Source organism: Apodemus sylvaticus, chromosome 10, assembly GCF_947179515.1.
Source record: "Apodemus sylvaticus chromosome 10, mApoSyl1.1, whole genome shotgun sequence".
Taxonomy (NCBI): domain Eukaryota; kingdom Metazoa; phylum Chordata; class Mammalia; order Rodentia; family Muridae; genus Apodemus; species Apodemus sylvaticus.
In genome coordinates this window covers 56,689,140-56,707,504 of record NC_067481.1, presented here as the reverse complement: position 1 = coordinate 56,707,504, position 18,365 = coordinate 56,689,140, and the positions used below count along the sequence as shown (strand labels likewise).

At 44.5% G+C, this 18,365-nt stretch overlaps 1 protein-coding gene across 1 annotated transcript; it reads left to right on the top strand.

The window, feature by feature from the left end:
* Positions 1–1,631: 1,631 nt before the first annotated feature.
* On the top strand, positions 1,632–16,178 carry Gsg1l2 (GSG1 like 2). The gene is made up of 5 exons (XM_052194979.1): positions 1,632–1,941; positions 8,968–9,015; positions 10,629–10,781; positions 11,812–11,923; positions 15,929–16,178. The coding sequence occupies exons 1-5, from the start codon at positions 1,632–1,634 to the stop codon at positions 16,176–16,178; spliced, it is 873 nt and encodes a 290-aa protein (XP_052050939.1).
* Positions 16,179–18,365: the final 2,187 nt, after the last annotated feature.

Genomic DNA, 18,365 nt, shown 5'->3' with positions numbered 1-18,365 from the left:
TGGCTTTATGTGGAGGTCCTTGATCCATTTGGATTTGAGCTTAGTACAAGGAGACAAGGATGGATCAATTCGCATTCTTCTGCATGCTGACCTCCAGTTGAACCAGCACCATTTGTTGAAAAGGCTATCTTTTTTCCATTGGATGTTTTCAGCCTCTTTGTCGAGGATCAAGTGGCCATAGGTGTGTGGGTTCATTTCTGGATCTTCAATCCTGTTCCATTGATCCTCCTGCCTGTCACTGTACCAATACCATGCAGTTTTTAACACTATTGCTCTGTAGTATTGCTTGAGGTCAGGGATACTGATTCCCCCAGATTTCCTTTTGTTGCTGAGAATAGTTTTAGCTATCCTGGGTTTTTTGTTGTTCCAGATGAATTTGATAATTGCTCTTTCTAACTCTGTGAAGAATTGAGTTGGGATTTTGATGGGTATTGCATTGAATCTGTATAGTGCTTTAGGCAAAATGGCCATTTTAACTATATTGATTCTACCGATCCATGAGCATGGGAGGTTTTCCCATTTTTTGAGGTCTTCTTCCATTTCCTTCTTCAGAGTCTTGAAGTTCTTGTCATACAGATCTTTCACATGTTTGGTAAGAGTCACTCACCTTACACCAGTCAGAATGGCTAAGATTAAAAATTCAGGAGACAGCAGGTGTTGGAGAGGGTGTGGAGAAAGAGGAACACTCCTCCACTGCTGGTGGGGTTGCAAATTGGTACAACCACTCTGGAAATCAGTCTGGCGGTTCCTCCGAAAACTGGGCACCTTACTTCCAGAAGATCCTGCTATACCACTCCTGGGCATATACCCAGAAGACTCCCCACCATGTAATAAGGATACATGTTCTACTATGTTCATGCCCTATTTGTAATTGCCAGATGCTGGAAAGAACCCAGGTATCCCTCAGCAGAAGAGTGGATGCAAAAAATGTGGTATATCTACACAATGGAGTACTATTCAGCCATTAGAAACAATGAATTCATGAAATTCTTAGGCAAATGGATGGAGCTAGAGAATATCATACTAAGTGAGGTAACCCAGACTCAAAAGGTGAATCATGGTATGCACTCACTAATAAGTGGATATTAACCTAGAAAACTGGAATACCCAAAACATAATCCACACATCAAATGAGGTACAAGAAGAAAGGAGGAGTGGCCCCTGGTTCTGGAAAGACTCAGTGAAACAGTATTCAGCAAAACCAGAACGGGGAAGTGGGAAGGGGTGGGTGGGAGGACAGGGGAAGAGAAGGGGGCTTGCGGGACTTTCGGGGAGTGGGGGGGGGCTAGAAAAGGGGAAATCATTTGAAATGTAAATAAATTATATCGAATAATAAAAAAAAATTTTCTGCAAAAAAAAAAAGGCAGTAAATTTTATATTATGCATCTTTTACCACTGGTTTCTAAAATGTACCAATGTCCCCTACACATCCACATTCTAGGGTAGATGGAAAGGCCACTCTGAACCTCTTCTAGGAGAATAGTTCTGGCTGTGGTACTTACACAGATGCTGGAATATACACAGGTTCCCCCTGGGGACCAGGATGCCAGATGGCAGGGCTGAGGATGGAGACCGTGATACAGTAGAGAGGAGGCCCACGCTCACGCTAGCACTGGGAGCTTCATTCTGCCATGGACAGGGCGAGGTGGCAGCAGACACTGACCCTTCTCCCCATCTGCCTGGCCCTTGCCTTCTCCCTCACAGCCATGGGCAGCAGCCACTGGTGCGAGGGGATCCGACGAATGACAAAACCTCTATGCCAGGATCTCCTCGGGGGCTTGAACTGCATTCACTTCAGCCAGGCCAGCAGCAGCACGGGCAGAAGGCACGATGATAGCCAGGCCGTCCAGTACATCTGGGAGACAGGGGACGACAAGTTTATCCAGCGCAGGTTCCATGCAGGGCTTTGGCAGTCCTGCGAGGAAAACCTCAACAGCACAGGTGAGTACTGTCCATGTCCCCGGGCCAACAGGAGCAGGAAGGGGCTCTAGAGTCAGATGGCCTGGGTCTGAATCTTGGGTCTGCCGTGGACTGTCTATGTAAGCTTAAGCAAGTTCTTTACCTCTGAGTCTCAATTTCCCATCTATAAAATGGAAACCATGAGCTGTTTATGGAGGGAGTGCCTGACATACACTTTTTAAGCACAAGTGTTGGCCTACCTGCCACTTGTCTCTCAGTTCCTCAAGAATCAAAGGTGGCCACTAACTTCCTTTAAGCTGCATCCCTGAGATTCCTTTCTCACAGTTAAGAATTTGTTGTTGCTGCTGCTGTTGTTGTTGTTACTTGGGATGGGGTATAACTTTGTAGCCTTGGCTGTCCTGGAATGTAGATCAGGCTGACCTTAAGCTCACAAAGATAAATCTACCTTCCAATGCTGGGATTAAATGTGTGTGCCACCATGCCCAGCTTTAATTTTTTAATGTGTGTCCGTGTGCACCTAAATTTTCAAAGTAAGTGCGTAAGAGTGTGTGTCTGTGTGTGTTTGTGTCTCTCTGTGTGTGTTTGTCTGTGTGTTTGTGTCTGTGTGTCTATATTTGTGTTTGTGTCTCTGTGTGTGTCTGTGTGTGTTTGTGTATGTATGTTTGTGTCTGTGTGTGTTTTTGTGTCTGTGTGTGTGTGTCTCTGTGTGTGTCTGTGTATGTGTCTGTGTGTGTATGTGTCTATTTGTGTGTCTGTGTGTGTTTGTGTTTGTGTGTGTGTTTGTGTGTGTCTGTGTATGTGTATGTGTTTGTGTGTGTGTCTGTGTGTGTATGTGTCTGTGTGTGTGTCTATGTGTGTGTCTGTGTGTGTGTGTTTGTGTGTATGTCTGTGTATGTGTCTGTGTGTGTATGTGTCTATGTGTGTTTGTGTCTATGTGTGTTTGTGTGTGCGTTTGTGTGTGTGTCTGTGTGTGTGTCTGTATATGTGTCTGTGTATGTATGTGTCTGTGTGTGTGTGTGTGTGTGTTTGTGTTTGTGTGTGTGTATGTCTGTGTACATTCAGAGACCAGAAGAAGGCATCAGATCCCCAGCATCTAGAGTTGTGAGACACCTGACCTGTTCTGGAAACCAAAGCCAACATCTCTGCAAGAGCAGCAAGCTCTCTTCACCATTGCCCCAGTCCCTCCAATGCTGAGCCTCTCTTGCTCTTTTAATGCCTCTTGAAACTGAGGATTCTATTTCAAACAAAAAAAACAAAGCAAACACCTACACACACACAGCATTTAGTATTATTAGATCACCTCCAGATCTATCACAGTCCAGCCCATAACAAGTTGGACCTTTATCTCAGGCTGTCCTTGAAACAGCCCTGCACAGGGCTGAAGCTGAGTCCCTCCCTCAGCTCTGAAGCAGGAGACTGGGGCTCAGAGAATTTGCACCGCAATAAGCCTTGTCTTGGGTCAGTCAGCTCCAATTCAGTAACATCTTCCAGACTTTGTTGATAGTGGGTGGGGCTTATAAAGTTGAGAGAAGAAGAAAGAGAAGATAGGGGCGGGGTTAATACATAGAGTAGAGTTAAGTCACAAAGAACAGAAGACAGAGGAGTGTCAACCCATGCTGTTAGACAGGCTGGCTGAGCCCTGTGCTGAGGGCTGGTGAGCTCCTCTGTTTTCACAGCAAAGACCCCAGAGTGAAAAGGGAGGACACCCCTAGCAGTCCCCACTTGGGCTTACATTTCTCATTCAGATGTTTATTTTACCACCCTGTGGCATGTGAAAAATTATTCTTGCAGCCTAAGTAGACTGCAATAAGGAACAATACTCTGAGATACAGTATAACTACCTCCAACCCCATCCAAGAGGGCTACTGAGGGGCAAACACATGCCCACCTTAGCCTTTGCTCTAAGTGTGATTCAGCCACATGACCAATGCTAGGAAAGACTACCAAAGGGACCTCCCAAATTCTCTTTTCTCTAGCATACTAGTGTATAAAATATACTCTCTTGATACCCCAGCACCCTCCACCCACCCACACACAGTTACATTTGGCTTCTGATCCTGCCTTTTCTAGGATAGCCAAGATAGTCCCATATTTTCTGTTTGGGAACTGTAGGTACCACATCCATAAGCACATGGCTTAAGAACTTCTGTTTCCAAATCTGTTCCCCCCACATCTGGGGTGGCTCCATCTATTTCCACAACTGTGTATAACGGCAAGGATTGGAATCACCCTGGAAGCTTGTAAGCCTCCAGGCACCCAGCCCCAGAGGCTCTAACTCAATAGATCTGGGCTGGAGCCTGGAAACCTGCTCTTTGTTTATTTGTTTGTTTGTTTGGTTGGTTGGAGTTGTTTGTTATTGTTGTTTTGCTTTGCAGTTTAGCTAAGGTGATATGTATATAGAGATAATAAGAGTCACACATTTTGAGAGGCTTGTGAGTAAAACCACCATTCTCCATCTCTTCCTTCAGGGGAAACTGTTTCAATATGAAGGGCAAACATGAATATCGTCGTTTAGCTATTGACTTAGTATTATAATAAATAAAATGTATCATTCCGTGAAGATATTCCACATAATGCCTGCCATCTTCTTGGTCAAGTAATATCACTGCTGTATTCAATAAGGCACTAACTTCGACTAGACTTTGCTCATTCTAGCAACAGAAAGGGTGTTCTCATTATATTTATTGTTAGTGCAGATTTTTGCTCTCCCTGGAGTTCTAATTGCTGTTTCTGTTCCCAACCTCAGAACGTAGCATTTCTTTTCCACTCAGCTCTGTTCTCTCTTGAGTATCTATCTGTGTTTCTAATTTCCTTCCCTGGTGATTATGGTGCACATCACAGCTAGAGAAACACACCCCAGGACACAGAAAAGCCCTCTGAATAGAAGAGAGTTGGAGTATCATGGAGTATATTCACAAATGAGCATTTCTATGCTTGGCACGAGGCTGGGAAAATAGGGGTTTAACAGAGGGGCCCACATGCTGAGAGCTAAAAGCCACTGGAAAATAGCTACTATAAAGGTAAAACAAGGAAGGGTGTGGTGATGCTTAAGACAGGCTCAGCCATCCATGTTAGTGGACGAAGGAGATGCTACTTAGGTCTAGAGTCTTCATAAAGCAGGTGGCCATTGTACCAAGCCACCACAAGTGCCTTAGTTTTAAATGTGTGTGTATTTATATGTGCATGTTGAAGGGGGCTGTGTGTGTGCATATATGTGGAGACCAGAGGACAACCTCAGGTGTCATCTTTGAAAATGACACCTGCTTTAAGACAGGGGCTCTCATTAGCCCTGATCTCACTAATTAGAGCAAGAATGGCTGGCCAGCAATCCACGCACAGAGTCTCCAATCTCCACTCCCCCACCATTTGGATTGCAAGCTAACACTACCATGCCTGGCATTTTAACTTGGGTTCTGAGGATCGAACTCATGCTTTTTAAGCAAGCAGTTTATCAGCTGAGTTGTCCTCCCCAAGGCCCATATCTGGGATTTTAATAGATGGAGATCAGGAGTCAGGGTGTTCCAGGCAGACAGAAATGAATTGATCTGGTCTGAGGTGGCCAAATCAGGCTTTGCCACTAGAGCACAGGGCAAGGAACAGGAGGAAGGCTCGGTGCAGATCAGGGATCATGTGGCTTTTTTGTGCGAGAGGACAGCTGCTCCTCCCTTGTGTCAAGGGAAAGTCTAACTGGAGAAACTTAGCCATTGCACTGGCATTGGCGTGATCTTTGTGATGTCTGAGGGAGAAGGTGCACATAGTGGGGAGGTCCTCATCCTAAAACAGGATCTGAGGGCAACATTGAGAGACTGTGTGAAGCTCTTTTGGACTCTTTCCTCTAGCACGGTGTTCTCAGCCTTCCTAATGCTTCAACCCTTTAATACAGTTCCTCATGTTGTGCTGACCCCCAACCTTTAAAGTATCTTCACTGCTAATCCATAACTGTAATTTTGCTACTGTTATGAATCTCAGTGCAAGTATTTTTGGAGATAGAGGTTTGCCAAAGGTTGAGAATCACTTTAGAGGCTTCAGAGGGCGCCCCCTTGACATTCTTGGCAACCCAGGGAACACACACACATACACACACACCACTTCTACTTGGATGGTACTAGAGGGCCTTTCCTACATCAACTGGCACACACACACTAAATTTTTAAGATGTTCTTAGTAATTCACACACAATCTTGAGTAGAAATCAAGGATGGGTTTCTTGGTTCCTTCTCAACTTTGTGCACCTCTGTTCTTGAGTTCAGGATGGGAAGAGCCTTTAACAAGGAACTAACTGGATGATTCTACTCACCCCACAGGCATGTTCTCTAAAGAAAATAAACAAAGAGAGTTTAAGACAAGACTGGAAATTATTACATATTATATATTTTTTTCTTGGAAACTCAGTGTCCATTAGCATGTAAAATATTTCTGTGAAGTTCCACAAAAAAATGCTGATTAGTATGACACATCCCAGTATTGCCCAAAATTCATTAGAGGCCTCACAATTATTTATATTATTTATATGAAAATTACAGAGATAAACTGTGTTATAGAAGGGCATGTGCACCATTGAAGGTTGCGTAGCTAGAGACTGATGAACTTGGACTTTGCACTCTTCTCTCTGACTTTTCCTGTTACCCCACAATCTAATAACTATTGTGAATGCTTTCTGACCATTTGTCTAAAGCTCCTTGATTCATATTTCCCATACTTCTGGGTATAAGAAAGATAAGGTTTCTAAATGTTACTACATTGCCATTGTTTTAAAACAGAAGGAAGATATCGTCCCAGAAAAGAATTTGCCATCCCAGAAGACATCATCCTCTCCATGTTTTGCAGGATGTACCTAAAGCAAAATGTTTACTGTTTAGTTTTTACTTGATATTGGAGTTAATACCTAACATATCAGAGGGCAAGTCAACGCTAAATATTAGGAGTTACAAATGTTGATGCTGATAAAATGGCTCAGTGGTGAAAAGCACTGGCTGCTCTTCTGGAAGTCCTGAGGTCAATTTCCTGCAAATTCATGGTAGCTCATGACCATGTGTAAGATGTGACGCCTTCTTCACACAGGTGTACATGCAGACAGAGAGTTCATACAGTAAAACTAATAATCATGGGCTGGAGAGATGGCTCAGCAGTTAAGAGCAATGGCTGCTCTTCCAGAGGTCCTGAGTTCAAGTCCCAGCAACCACATGGTGCCTCACAACCATCTGTAATGGGAACTGATGCCCTCTTCTGGTGTGTCTGAAGACAGCTACAGTGTACTCATCATATATATAAAACAAATAAATAAAATATTTAAATAATAATCATAATAAATAAAAGTTACAAATGCAAGGAGCTCCCAGGAGGTGGTAACAGACGTGGATGACGTTGGGATTGCCCATGACCTTGAACTTTGGGCTTTGCCCAAGGGGTCGTCTCTTTGAGGTCAGATCCTCTTGAGAGCTCAATACAGACAGATACTTTGCTTTTACAAAAGGAGAGATTTGGATTTTCCAGTCTCCCATTGAAAAATCTGTTTAGAACTTTACAAAGGCCCCCAAAGACATGTTTGTGGTAAGGAACAGAACATAGCACTGAATCACTGACTGCATCACAAGCACCCAGAACTCAGGACAGAAGAAAGGAAAGCTCAGAACAGAAGAAAGGAGAAGTGGGGAGGGTGTTGAGGCGGTAGAAGGGGCTCGGTGTCACTGGCAATAGAGACTCTGGTCTCAGAAAGATGTTCCTAACCAAGTGCAGGTTTTAAGGGTGGGTCAGCACCCCAGTTCTGTGGCATGGGACCTGACTGAGAAAAGGTTCCCCATCTAAATCAGCTTGTCTCCCTGCAAGTGGGCCCTGCGGTGCTTTAAAAGGAAGACTACATCTCTCTCCCCCCCCATCCCCCACCACATTCTGAAATAAACATTTGCAGTAAAGCTCTTGGACGGGTCAAGGCTCCCGTCTTCTTTCGCTTGGGCAAATCTCTGAATCAATGAATCTCTGAATGAATGAGATGTGCTTGAGTAGACCCTGAGCTGTTGTGCTGAACTCAGAACATTCAGACAGGGGCACATGGGTAGCCCTGGGGCCTTGATTCTGGGGCAGAGCAGAGCACCCAGGACTTGTATGCATTCTCCTACGGCTGGCTTGATATGCCTCTTGGCCTCCCAAGCTCTGCCAAGCTATGTAACACCCGCCTCTCTGGCTTCATGGGATCTGTAAAGATTTTTCTTCTTAATCCTGCTGGCTTTGTTCAGAAGGAACACCGTTTCTGAGGATTCACATTAATCAAGGGGTCACTCAGGTCTAGCTCTCTGGGCCCAGCTAATCTTGTCCTTCTAAGCTATCGGGAATTCTCTTAATCTGTGCAGCTGGCCTTCTGGTGCTCTGGGCCCTGTCCCTGATCTACTCCTGGATTCCGCTGCTCCTGCCCTGCTCCTGGCTCCTTCTACCCCTGCCCCTGCCCCTGCCCCTGCCCCTGCCCCTGCCCCTGCCCCTGCCCCAGCTCCTGCCCTGCCCTTGCCCCCGCCCCAGCTCCTGCCCTGCCCTTGACCCTGCCCCTACTCCTGCCTCTACCCCTGCCCCTGCTCCTGCCCCAGCTCCTGCCCCTGCCCTAGCTCCTACCCTAGCTCCTGCCCTGCCCCTGCCCCTGCCCCTGCCTCCTACCCCTGCCCCTGCCTCCTGCCCCTGCCTCCTGCGCCTACTCCTGCCCTACCCCTGCCCTTACCCTATTCATGGCTTCTCCTGCATTGCTGTTGGGAAAGACAGCTCTCCTCAGAATTAGGACACTCACTCCTTTCATGTACTAGGGATGTGGTTTGAAGGTGTCTCCCAAAGATTCAAGTCCTGAGCCTGGTCCTAGTGTGGTGGTTAAGGCAGTAGGATTTTTTTCAGAGGTGGGACCTAGTAAAAGGTGATTAGGTTATTGGCTGCTACCCTCTTTCTCCTGAGAGCCTGGTTAGTTCCTGAGAGGATGAATCCCTTGTTTCTCCCATACGCACACAACACATTTTCATTATCCATTTGTCTGTCTGTAGACTGTTGCTTGGCCGTGTTCTTCTTGTCTTCTAGGTGAGCGGTGCAGGTGCTTCCTGGGGATAGTACCCACTGAGGGACAAGGTAAGCACTGTGCTTACAGCCAGGGTCCCTCACAATGTGAACAGCTCCAATGGTTTTACTGAAAATGGGGGAGATGATGGGATGGTTGAGTATGGTTTTCCTGTGAAGTCAACAGAGGCTTAGTTCAGGTGCCTTACAGCCCTGATGTGCTGGAAGATGGTAGCGAGCTTCACAAGGTGACAAGACACTGGTGGAGTCTACACTTCCTGAACCATAACTATTTCCACTGTGGCCAATCTCAAGCTCTGTGGGGTAAGGAAGAAGCTGGAATACCATTGCCTGAATGTGCTTTCTTATTTCCATCGCCCATTCAGTTTGTGCTTGCCGTCTCGGTGTCTGCCCGGCCAGCAAGAATAAAAGCTTTATGAAGCTGCAGAGAGGATCGTGCTAGTCTTAGGCATTTCTCCGTCCCATCCGCTGTCTTGTCTGATTGGTAGTGGAACTTTGACAAATTTCCATTTTCCTTTCATCCCCTCTGTTCCACCCCACATCCAACACAGCTCCAGCTGTGCTCCCAGAAGGGTGCACAAGCAGTTTGCATGGAAACAAGGGATGCTGGTGGAACAGGAGCCCACACAAAGCTCTTAAATGCTCAGATCCTTCAGCCTTCATATTTAATTTTATGTATCTTCTTTTATTGATGGGGGGTGAATCTGCACACCTGTTTGCAGGTGTCTGCAGAGGCCAGAAGAGGAATGGGATCCCCTAAAGTTGGAGTTACAGGCGGTTGTCTCACCAGACTTGGGTGAATGCTAGTCCTCTTCAAGAGTAGCAAGTGCTCTTAGCCACAGAACTATCTCACAGCCCCTGTGCATCTTCTGTAAAGAGTAAAGATAATGTCTCCACTGGAATTAAAATAATGTGCTGACTCTTAAGCTGGAAAGTGGACATTCCCAGAATCTCTTGCAGTCCTATGCCAGGGTTTTATCTATGTTTTCTCTCCCACCTGTGGGCAGTATTTATACCCATCTCCTTGAAGCCCTAGGATTCTCTTGACCTACCAAGTTCCTAAGACCAAAGATGCCTTTGGTCTTCACATTGAAAGCTTTCAGTAGCAAGGTGTCTTACATCCTTACCTCTAACATGAGTCCACAGGGAGTACTTAGCACTGGAAGCTCGGTCCCCAGGGTAGAGTAACTGAGATGTGATTAGGGAGCTTTAGAGGTGGAAACCATGGAAGGTTTAAGATCATTGGAGGTGCTTCTCAAAAGGAATCCCTGTAGTTCCCTTGCACTAACCTTGAGTTACTTCCCATGAAAAGTATGTTAGGAGGAGGAGGAGGAGGAGGAGGAGGAAGAGAAGAGAAGGAAGGAGGAGGAGCAGTCTGGCCTCTCCCTCTGGCTTCATGTTTGCTTGGAATATACAATCCCACCATGATGCCATGCCCACAGTATAATAAGATAGCTAAGACAATTTTGGAAGAACCTGGCCCATGCTGTTTGGACTTTACAGCATCCAAAACTGTGAACTTAATAGACCTTTTTGTTTACAGTATATCTAGCCTCCAATCTTTTGTTATAAGAACAGAAAGTATGTTAGTAATAAAACCAAAGGATCAAACCTTCCAGTTATGGATTTTGAACGCTCACCATATCTGTCCTTTCTGTTTATAGGAGTTTTGTGGCTCTCCATTGGGGCTGAAGTTTTGGATATCTTCCTGATACTAACAGGTGTCGTCCTCCTGGGCTTCAGCATGAGTTGCTACGGTTCTGGATGCAGCTGGCGCAACGTGGACGCCTCAGTGGCTATCCTCATGGTGCTTGCAGGTATTTTCTAACAGGAGCAGTTCTTCCCAGCCCACTCCAGGGAGAACATGATGCTTCAAGCCATGGAATAGGCTGGCTGGCTCCCTCCAGTCACTGGACAGCTCAAAAAAAACGACTGGTCTTTTGGATAAGTGGACTGATTCCACTGGGCAGAAGTAGTGTTGAAAAGGAAGAAGATGGGCACAGGTGGAGAGAAACACTTTCCAGTTGGTGTCATAGTCAGGGAAGAGGCTGCACTGGTGCTGGGGATAGCAATGAGCTCACAGAGCAGAGAGGTTAGGCTTGAGTGCACAGAGGAGTCCTGAGGCCAAACCTCTGTTACAAGTATGTAAGTATACCACATATACAATATATACTTGCTTATATATGCAAGCATATATTAAGTAACACTAGGAGAGTTACTTAACTACTATAAGATAAGGGTTATAGCTAGGCTCTGGTGAAGACAAAATAAGAGTGTACCTACTATATAGATTTCGGTATCTTAAAAATTATCACCAGCACTTGGTATAAATGTACCACAAAGAATTCTTTATTTTTTAACACTACCTCTGCTCTCAAAGCAACTTAGCTTAGCCTTGTAAGGTCCTTAAGTTAATGTCTGCACCGAGATAGGATCCTGGACATGTGACTTCCTTCCAGCCTCCAGATGGACACACAAAGTTCTGTTAATGTATATCAAGCTAATTTGTATATACTCTTGTGTTTGATGAACCTAACACGTCTTGCCCAGGTCATAGCTATGATAAGTAGAAAGATAAAATCCAACCACTAAGAGCAAAAATCAGGGCCATGGATGTGTGGGAACTCCTGCTCAGGTCCTGGTATTCACCATGTTCTTCTTGGCTATGATCAGGCCTGTTTGTGGGGCTGAGAGATCAGATGGAGTGTTTAAGGATGCATATGTGCACAAACCATGTAAGGAGCTGTGGACGCTAGAGTACTGCCAGCATCCAACACATGCAGGGTAGAGAAAATTTTCCACTGTGCTGTGTTCTTAAGCATGACTCATGAAGCTTTGCTTGCACAGGACTCCTGGGCATGGTGGCTCACATGATGTACACAACTAGTTTTCAAATCACTGTGAACCTAGGACCAGAAGATTGGCGGCCTCAAACATGGGACTATGGCTGGTCTTATTGGTAAGTTTCTTGGTTATGAGCACCGATGAACCAGAAAAGATGAACATAGATTTTTATAGGTAAAGAGACACTGTGATAGAGCAGTGCTACTTCTGTGGCTCTTGACTGGTATTATGACCTTTCTGTAACCCAGTCTTCTCAGCTGTAGAGTAAAATTACCCATTTTGACTTGCTTAAAGTTTTTTTAATAATTTAGTTTCTTACTTAAAATTTTAATACAAGATATTTTGATGACATTCTTTCTCTGCCACCAACTCTTCCCAGATCCTTTCTTCCTCCAAGCCTACTCCAATATCATGACCCCTGTCGAAAAATCAAAATCAAGACAAGTAAAGAAAACACAATAATACAGAAAAAAACAAAACAAAACAAATCAGAGAGAAATTTCATTTTGTGTTGACCAAATACTCCTATACTTCTGTGTATAGGGCCTGCCCAGAAATGTTGATTGATACACACCCTTTGACACTCCATAGGAGAAAACAGACTTCCCTTTCCCAGAAAGTATCAATTGCAAACGTGCTCTTGGTTAGAGCTAAGAGCCCATGTCTGCTTAGCCTGCTCAGTACTGAGATCTTATCCAATTTGAACTTGTGGAGCTCTTGTGCATGCTGTCGCAGTCTCTGTGCGTTCATAGGTACATCAGTCTTATTGTGTCTGGAAGACACTTCTCATCCATCACCTCTGACTCTTACAGTCTTCCTGTCTCTTCTTCCCCATAGATCTCTGAACCTCCAGGGGAGAGATTAATAAAAAAAAAAAAAAACCTCATTTGGAACTGAGTGCTCCAAGGTCTTTCACTGTCTGCCCAATTGTGGGTCTCTGTGTTAATTACCATCTGCTGCAAGAAGACACATCTCTGATAACGGCTGATTGATGCTCCGTTCTATGTGCATAGCAGTATGTCATTAGAAGTCATTTCATTCTTGTATTATTTTATAGAATGATAGTAGTAGGTTTTCCCCTAGGGTTCATGACCTAACTGATTAAACTAAGTCAGATTCTCAGCCACTTTAACAGTATTAGGTATGAATTGCATCTTATGGAGTGGGACCTAAGTCCAATCAAAAAGTAGTTGGTTACTCCGATAACGTCTGTGACACTGTTGCACTGTAGACCTTGCAGGTAACTCTTGTAGGTCATAGAGTTTGGAGCTGGATGATATCAGTGATTATCTCTCTTCTCTGTTAGCATACAAAGTACTTTCTAGTACCATGAACATTTAACAGTAGGAGAGAAGCTTCTAGCTGGGCATCAGCTCAACTCTTCCATCTTTAATGATGTATATAAGTTATGTTTTCAGCAATAAGGACTCAGCTTGTAGAGAATAAAGACATTTATATTTACAAACTACTTGGCAGATGACAAAGTCTAGATTTTTAAACAGATTGGAGATTTTTTTCCCTGAACTAGACCCTTTTAAACATAGCTTCTATTTCTAGAAGAAAGACAAAACACACAAGGTTTATCTCTAACAGGAAGACTCAGTCATGCCATACAAGACCCAATGGGTATTTCTTTTGTTTGTTTGTTTGTTTGTTTGGGGGGTTTTGTTGTTGTTGTTGTTGTTGTTGTTTTGACAGGGTTTCTCTGTATAGCCCTGGCTGTCCTGAAACTCACTCTGTAGACCAGGCTAGCCTTGAACTTAGAAATCCACCTGCCTCTGCCTCCCAAGTGCTGGGATTAAAGGCGTGCGCCACCACCGCCCGGCTCCAATGGGGATTTCTTTGTAACTACTTGTTTTTGCAGTGCTGGAGAGCAAACCAAGGGACTCATGCATGCAGTGCTTTCCCACTGATCTGCTTCACCAGCCCCAAATACATTGCATCTTAAAAATCAGTGCACTTGTAATCACATCATCACCCCCAGAATAACCTCTAATGCTGGGAGTAAGTTACCAACTTCAAAACTGGCATCAAAACCTAACAAAATAGAACCAAAGAAAGTCAGACACTGAGAGCACTCACTCATAATTGTCCTAGTGCCTGGAACTTCTGAAAAGTTAAAAAAAAAATTACAGACAGAAATTACCTGTGGGTTACACTAAGACAACCTAGACATAGGGAGAATCAGCCTCCAACACATGCTGTGTAGCACAAGCTTGACCCGTAACCACTAAGGTCAGTTGTACCACCAAGCTTACAAATCTTACCTAGCAACTATGCACACCAGCCAATCACGGTGTCCCAGCTCCCGATGGACACAAGACAGCTTATCCACTTTTCTTTTTCAATAACCAACTTTTCCCTCTGTTCTCCAGAAATGCCAGAGGCTACCCCTGTGAGCCCAGCTGTTCTGGATTGCACTTTTAGTCATTATTTGCGCCAAATAAATTTTTTATTTGAAGAACTATCTTTATAGTTTCACTCGGTGCTGACAGTTATTTTCCTGTCTGTAAAACTCACTTTTGGCAATCACTCCCTCATTCTGCCATCATGCTTCATGATGCACCTGTTTCTAAACCCTTCTCAGCTTTGGTCTGCCTGGTCTGAGGATGGTAATATTTATAGCTGGGACTCTCTACACTGTGCCTTCCACCTGGGTCACTTCCTTCTTGACTAGTGTCTTCTTAACTGGGTTCGAGGCTCTATCATCAGCAGTTGAAAGAGCAGTGGAGAGAGGGTGGCTACTTTAATTCTTGCATATCCAGAATGATACTTATTTGGTACTCTGGGCTTGGTCATCCAGCAAAGAAAAACAAATTCCCAAAAATCTTGAAAATCATCTGCCCTCATTGTTAAGGCACTGTTCTGTTTTCTTCCATCTCTTTTCTTCTATTCTGCTTTTTGGGTTTTGGTTTTTAGGGGGTTTTGTTTGTTTGTTTTGTTTTGTTTTGCATTCGAAGGTTTTACACCATTCTGCTGCTTTCCTGTTAAGCTTCGGGGTATTCCCCAGTGGGGCATCTTTCCACCACCCTCCTCCTACTTTCACGGGCTTGACAAGCTGCTTAGCTTGAGTCTCACCATTTCTTCTCCTTGGTTTTCTGTTCTCTTAGAACTCTTCCCATCTGGGTCTCTGGCTTAATTATCCTAAGGGCCTATTTCTTTCCTGACCTAGTTTCTTAGTCAGGGTTTCTATTCCTGCATCATGACCAAGAAGCAAGCTGAGGACGAAAGGGTCTATTCAGCTTATACTTGCACATTGCTGTTCATCACCAAAGGAAGTCAAGACAGGAACTCACGCAGAGCAGGAACTTGGAAGCAGGAGCTGATGCAGAGGCCATGGGAGGGGTGCTGCTTACTGATTTGTTTCCCCTGCCTGTTCAGCTTGCTTTCTTATAGAACCCAGGACCACCAGCCCAGGGATGGCACCACCCACAATGAGCCCTCCCACCCTGATCACTAATTTAAAAAAATGCCTTACAACTGGATCTCATGGAGGCATTTCCTCAAGGAAGGCTCCTTTCTCTGTGATAACTCCAGCCTGTGTCAAGTTAACACACAAAACCAGCCAGTATACGTAGCCTCTTTTTCTTTTTGTTTATGGGGTAGGAGGGGTGGGCATGTTCTCTGCTTGTCTTCTAACCTGACTTCTGAGATTAGACATGAGAAAGAGGAGGGACAGCTTTCTTCTCCATGGTCTGCTTTTCATGCAAACACAGTTTTCAGATCAGCTTTTCCCTTCTGTCTGTGTGTGTGTGTGTGTGTGTGTGTGTGTGTGTGTGTGTGTGTAAGGGTGTGTAAGACTCAGTGGGACTATACAATAGACTTCCTTCTTATCTTCTGGGAACCCTGTCCCCTAAATACTGTTTGTTGCTCATTCTGCCCTATAAACCCTGCAGTCTCCTCCCTTATCATTTTCCATGAAGAGCAGAACTTTATAATCTCCTTCAACATAAAATCCACCTGTGAAAGGAAACCTCCCCACCTTAGCCTAAGACCTAAAGGCACAAAACAGCATTCCCCATGGGTAACAGCAATGTCTCTACCTCTAAGTAGGTGGCTGCCCCCAGAGCAGCCCTGGAATTCCACTCTAGGTCTTTCCTAACTGTGCCTTCTGTTGCAGCCTTGCCTGGGGATCCTTCGCTCTCTGTATGGCTGTGTCAGTGGCGACCATGAGCAGATACACCACAGCCCAGGCAGAGATGCCAAGGGCACAGAAAGGGGGTCCATACCCTCAACACAACACCCCACAGCCTGGGGCTTCACAGAAGGTTTGGCAAACAGGAGCGGCTCCCCATCCTATGGGAAAAGTCTTCACGAATGTCCCTGCCCACCAGCCCCCAGGGACAGGAGGCAAAGTGTCCATGTGCTAGCCAGTGCTGCCTGTGCAGATATGCCAGGCATTTATTACCGCAATGGGCACCACTGGAGTGGAGTTCAGAAGACTATGGTATAGGTAAACTTCCCACTACCCCTCTCTGGACTTAACCTCTCGTGTCTCCTACAACTCCTGTATCTTTAGAGGAGATAATGTCTACAGAAGATATCAACTATTAACAGTCTAGTGTAAAGAAACATCTGAGGCTTCTCTGACTTTGAGTTTAATAAATAATCCCAAAAAGAGTTGGATCATGAAGATATTAAGGGAAAAAAATGATGAAGGAAAGGACTCCCCATCCCTTACAGCAAAAGCAAAATATGTTACCCACACACATTCAGTGACAGACAAACCTGGAATATTTTTCTCTAGTTGATGCAATAAATATGAGGCCATACTGTGCATTCTGATTTTTTATTAAGAAGATAGAAATTTTAAAATCAATTATGTTGTCTAAAAATATCCTTTACCAGGTCTTGGAGACACAGGTCTTTAATCTCACAACCCAGGAGGCAGAGGCAGGTGGATTTTTGTGAGTTCAAAACCAGCCTTGTCTACATAGCCAGTTCCAAGACAGCCAAAGCTACATAATAGAGGGGCTCAATCACAAAATAAATTCCTACTACCTACTCATAAGGAAGCCAGTTTGGAAGAACAGGAAAATGATAGGAAGAAACGGCATGACATCTTATCACAGTCAAGTGGAGCAAATGTTTGGATTGTCCTGCTTAAGTCAAATCGCCAGGCACTCTTGCATCTAAAAATAAACTCTGCCAAGCATGCAGGCCTTGAGAGAGGTGGCACTGTGCTCAGGACTTCCTGGTACATTCATTTACGACACTGCATGATTCTATCCCCTGTCTTAAACTGGCATGAGATTAAGCCACAGGTTATCTGGCACATGGAGCATTCTGTGAAGGAATAGAGACTGCCAAATTTCAAGAACCTTAAACATGCCCTAGCCCAGAGTAATTTAAAAGAATTTACATTTATTTGTTTATATAGTCTGTGTGTGTGTGTGTGTACATACCCCAGTTCACAGGTGGAGGTCAGAGGACAACTTGCAAAACTGAGTCTCTCCTTCTGCCTAATGGATCCCAGGGATGGGACTCTCAGGTCCTCAAATTTGGTGGCAAACTCTTTGCCTGATGAGCCATCTCACGAGCCCCCAGGAGTCATTTTTTTGTATTGCATTTATGTGCTTAATAAATATATTTCTGGAAAAAAAACTAGATATCTATAATAAGACAATAATTTATTTGTACTAAAATTAAGTTATACTATCGAAGAGAAATAGGGAAAAATTAAACTAGTTTCTTCATGTTTAGGATTCAGGTTGAACATTTGTCTGGTAGTTGTTGGTCCCATGTTTTGTTGTACAGTCCTTCAAACCCAGCTTCTCTCATCTCAGAAACGAGCATCAGTGTCCTCCAGGCCCTTAGCCCTCCACGAACAGAAGGACTGACGCCCGATAACCTCTGCCCTTCGCAGCATGGAGTCTCCCATAGGGCTCATCACCCCGCACGTGTTTGCAGGGAGATCCTCAGTGACTTTCTGGCGTTAAGTCTAATTTGGTCCCAGAGAAGAGGAAATCCTTAGAAATGTTCCCCGAGAGACACTTGACTGTTGGATGAATATGAGGAGTCTACAGCTGATGATGCCATGGCAGAAATGAATCTTCTGGAGTCACATTAACAAAACTGATGTCAAAGAAGCTAGCAGCTGACGTAGATATCGGGGTGAAGCTCTAGTCAAGACAGATTCTCGAGCTCCGAAGGCACTTGCTCACTTTTAAAATCTTAAAAATATTGACTGTGCACCAGATGTGATAGTGCATGCCTATAATACCAATACTGACACAGGAGGATGATGAGTTTGAGGCCAGCCCAAAGTACACAGTAAGGCCATTTCTAAAATGGACAAATGTAGTGGCATTGAAGCGTAGCACACAAACAGATGGGTATCTAAGTTACCTGTGTGCAGCATAAGGCATTTCCAGAAAGGGAACATTTGCCCCAGCGTGACCCTATTGCTCAAATACATGCCATCTGAGTCTGCCAGGACACATGCACGGCCATACTTTAATTCTTTAGTGTATTTCTTTACATTTCTCTTCCCTCGTACAGATCATAAATTTACTTTTTGAGTCTATGTAAAAATTACTCCTTATATCTCTAACATC

Bases quoted from the DNA above. Each gene is read 5' to 3' on its own strand.
- Gsg1l2 (XM_052194979.1), top strand. From the start codon at position 1,632: ATGGACAGGGCGAGGTGGCAGCAGACACTGACCCTTCTCCCCATCTGC. The intron at 10,782-11,811 runs GTATTTTCTAAC...TTGCTTGCACAG, and splicing joins TATCCTCATGGTGCTTGCAG to GACTCCTGGGCATGGTGGCT. The intron at 11,924-15,928 runs GTAAGTTTCTTG...CTTCTGTTGCAG, and splicing joins GACTATGGCTGGTCTTATTG to CCTTGCCTGGGGATCCTTCG.